Source organism: Anopheles darlingi, chromosome 2 (assembly GCF_943734745.1).
Source record: "Anopheles darlingi chromosome 2, idAnoDarlMG_H_01, whole genome shotgun sequence".
NCBI lineage: Eukaryota > Metazoa > Arthropoda > Insecta > Diptera > Culicidae > Anopheles > Anopheles darlingi.
The window spans coordinates 45,041,807-45,044,402 of record NC_064874.1 but is presented as its reverse complement, the minus strand read 5'-3'; the positions used below and the strand labels follow the sequence as shown (position 1 = coordinate 45,044,402).

General features: G+C 53.5%; 1 protein-coding gene across 1 annotated transcript in view; it reads right to left on the bottom strand.

The window, feature by feature from the left end:
• Nucleotides 1-2,050, bottom strand: part of LOC125949293 (uncharacterized) — a 2,374-nt gene extending 324 nt beyond the window's left edge. Inside the window, exons 1-2 of the mRNA XM_049676208.1 lie at nt 1,666-2,050; nt 1-1,537 (exon numbers count right to left, since the gene is read on the bottom strand). The exon at nt 1-1,537 is cut by the window's left edge and continues 324 nt beyond it. Of these exons, the coding sequence (XP_049532165.1) occupies nt 1-1,537; nt 1,666-2,012 (1,884 nt within the window). The 5' untranslated portion in view covers nt 2,013-2,050. The remainder of the gene's footprint in view (nt 1,538-1,665) is intronic.
• Nucleotides 2,051-2,596: the final 546 nt, after the last annotated feature.

The window sequence follows — 2,596 nt, the reverse complement described above, 5'->3', positions numbered from 1 at the left end:
CAGGAAGGCGTAATAGAAAAGGAAGCACATCACGCTCAGCACCCCACTAGCGATGATGGTGTGGTGTAGGAAGTAGAACCACCAGGACTCGAACGCGCCCAAGTTAAACCAGAGCACCAGCATGACCACGTTCTCGAGCAGCACGATCCCAATGTAGCCGATGTACCACCAACGCACGTGTACGAAGCGTATTTTGAATTCGAGCAGCGAAAACACGTACATGTAGGCCAGGAAGAGGTAGAAAAAGTAGCGTTCGAGCTTCTCGTGTGTCCACACCTCATACACGATGCAGGCGATCATGAGCAGATAGTGGTTGCCGCACAACATCCAGAAGTAGAGCGGGAAAAACACATAAAACACGGACAGCGACAGCATGCGCATCAGCAGGAACAGCACCCAACCGACGAACGTTACCGCTTTGCCGACCATATCGTCCTGCTCGAGACCGACGATGGTTTGTCGGCGCGAAGGTAGCGAGATGATGTCACCATCCACCTGATCTTTGTTCATCTGCTGATCCGAAGCCGCAGGTTGGCCATGATCGAACATTTTCTCCGGTAGTCTCGGTACGCGTTCCTTGATGAAGGCTTCGGCATTGTATAGCAGCATATTCCGGAAGACGGACATACGTTGGAAGACACCGTTGCTTGTTTCGGGCGTTGGAGGAGCGGCTCGCTTCGGGACGGCATCAAAGTTGTCCGGTTTCAGATACTCATCATCACTGTCCACCTCGGTAATGCTATCGAGAGCACCACTGCCATCGTCACCGTCGTGCAGATATTGTGCCATTGCTTTCAGCTCTTGCTCGGTATCGTGCAGCTTAAAGCTTACACTTCGCCCAATCCGTAACGATTGTGATTGCCGATTGCCACCGTCTACCGTATCGGAGACACCGGCACCAACCTTATCGTCATCGGTGAAGTTTGCATACGGATCGCGGTATCCCTTCGATTGCTGGCGATCAAAGTTGATCGCATCTACGTTGAGGGTTTTGCGCTGGCTAGCCGGTGTCAGTGGTACGCGGTAGACCGACTCCTCATCGTAATTATTGTCGTCGTTATCTTCAACGCCGTACTTGGAGTAGAAGTTACGCATGATGTTCGGTACGATCGGATCCGCTTCCGGGGCGATCGATGGTGTTTTGGCGGCGAGCGTACTTTCGACGGTGCTCGTCGTACGGAGCAACTGGTTCCGCCGAGCGCACGTCTGCTGGACCGTACTCCAAGGATAGCAACGACCGACGATCTTTTGACTTTCGAAGCGCTGGAACGTGGTGATGATGGTTGCCATCGTGAGGAAGGAAAAAACCACACTGATCACCTGTGCCGTCACCGTGTCGAAATTCCGGAACGTATCGTCCCGTAGTAGGATGTACAACTGGAGTAACATCTGAGGGGCAGCCTGTAGGAAGGCCTGCAGGAAGTGGTACAGCTCGCAGGGTGAAGTTTCCAGTATCTTTGCCACCGACTGTGCCCGTCCGTAGGAGCCTTTGTCATGAAACAGGGCCTCAACACTCCAAAAGATGCGTCGATTGAAGCTAGAATTCATAGCAAGCAACCGTTGTGTGTGTGAGCGAGAGGCTCGTTGATAGCGATGATGATGAAGATAGTGGTGGAATGATTCATATGGGACAGAGAATTTTGGCACAAAAACACAAAACCTTACCGATAGAGGGCCGCCAGTGGGAAGAGCAATAGTATGGCTAAATTTTTGAACACGAATCGACCTGTTCGCTCATCGCACCCTATCGCTTCCGGCCAGCGTTCGGGTGTGGAAATGATGGAACAGAAGCAGACGATGGAGGGCAGCCAGATAAGGGCAAGTGTCGTCCAACCCCAGGCGGTGTTACCGTTGCGAAAGTGTTCGATCGTCACAAGCACGTCGGCCGTCGTTAGCACGATGTAGACCAGCATCTCGAAGATGACCGGCACGAGAAAGGTCATCACGATCTGGGTTCGCGTCTTGACCGGATAACCGAGCACCGACCGGGGCACACCGTCGAGAGCGTCCATCTTTCACCGTTCGTTTCGCATGTACAACTCACTCGTTTTAACGTACCAGACGCCACTGACTGTGCCGGCAGCGGACAGTTGAATCGAAGCGAACCAGGACCACCGTCAACTGAAACTGAGGTACCGGCTCGTCCGAGGTACCACGACGGTCCGGTATCGCATACCTGCGTGAAGCGTTATCGGTCGCCACGATACTTCGCACTTCACCCCCCTCGGGGGCTTTTGATGACTCAAACCACAAAGCCGCTCGATACGATAAGAGAGCAAAGCCACCACCGACTGCTTGGTGGAGGCCTTGTCTTGGCCATGTTGCGCTGCTGCGTGCGTTGGTACGTTTGTTTTGGTTTGGTTCGCGCGATAATGGGTCGCAGCGAACAGCGAGCAGGGAGATATCGTAGCAAGGTGGTGGCGACGATTCGCGAGCTCGTCGCTATGTGTTTGAATGTTTTGGCCACATTAACACTCCGCTGCTGGTGCTGCTGCTGCCGTCGCGTTGTGGGACCGCGTGTTCGCTTCGCGAAGCAAAAGAACTCATAACTGTCGTCGTGTGTTACGTTATGCGAGGTAGATGATTCGCATCACCG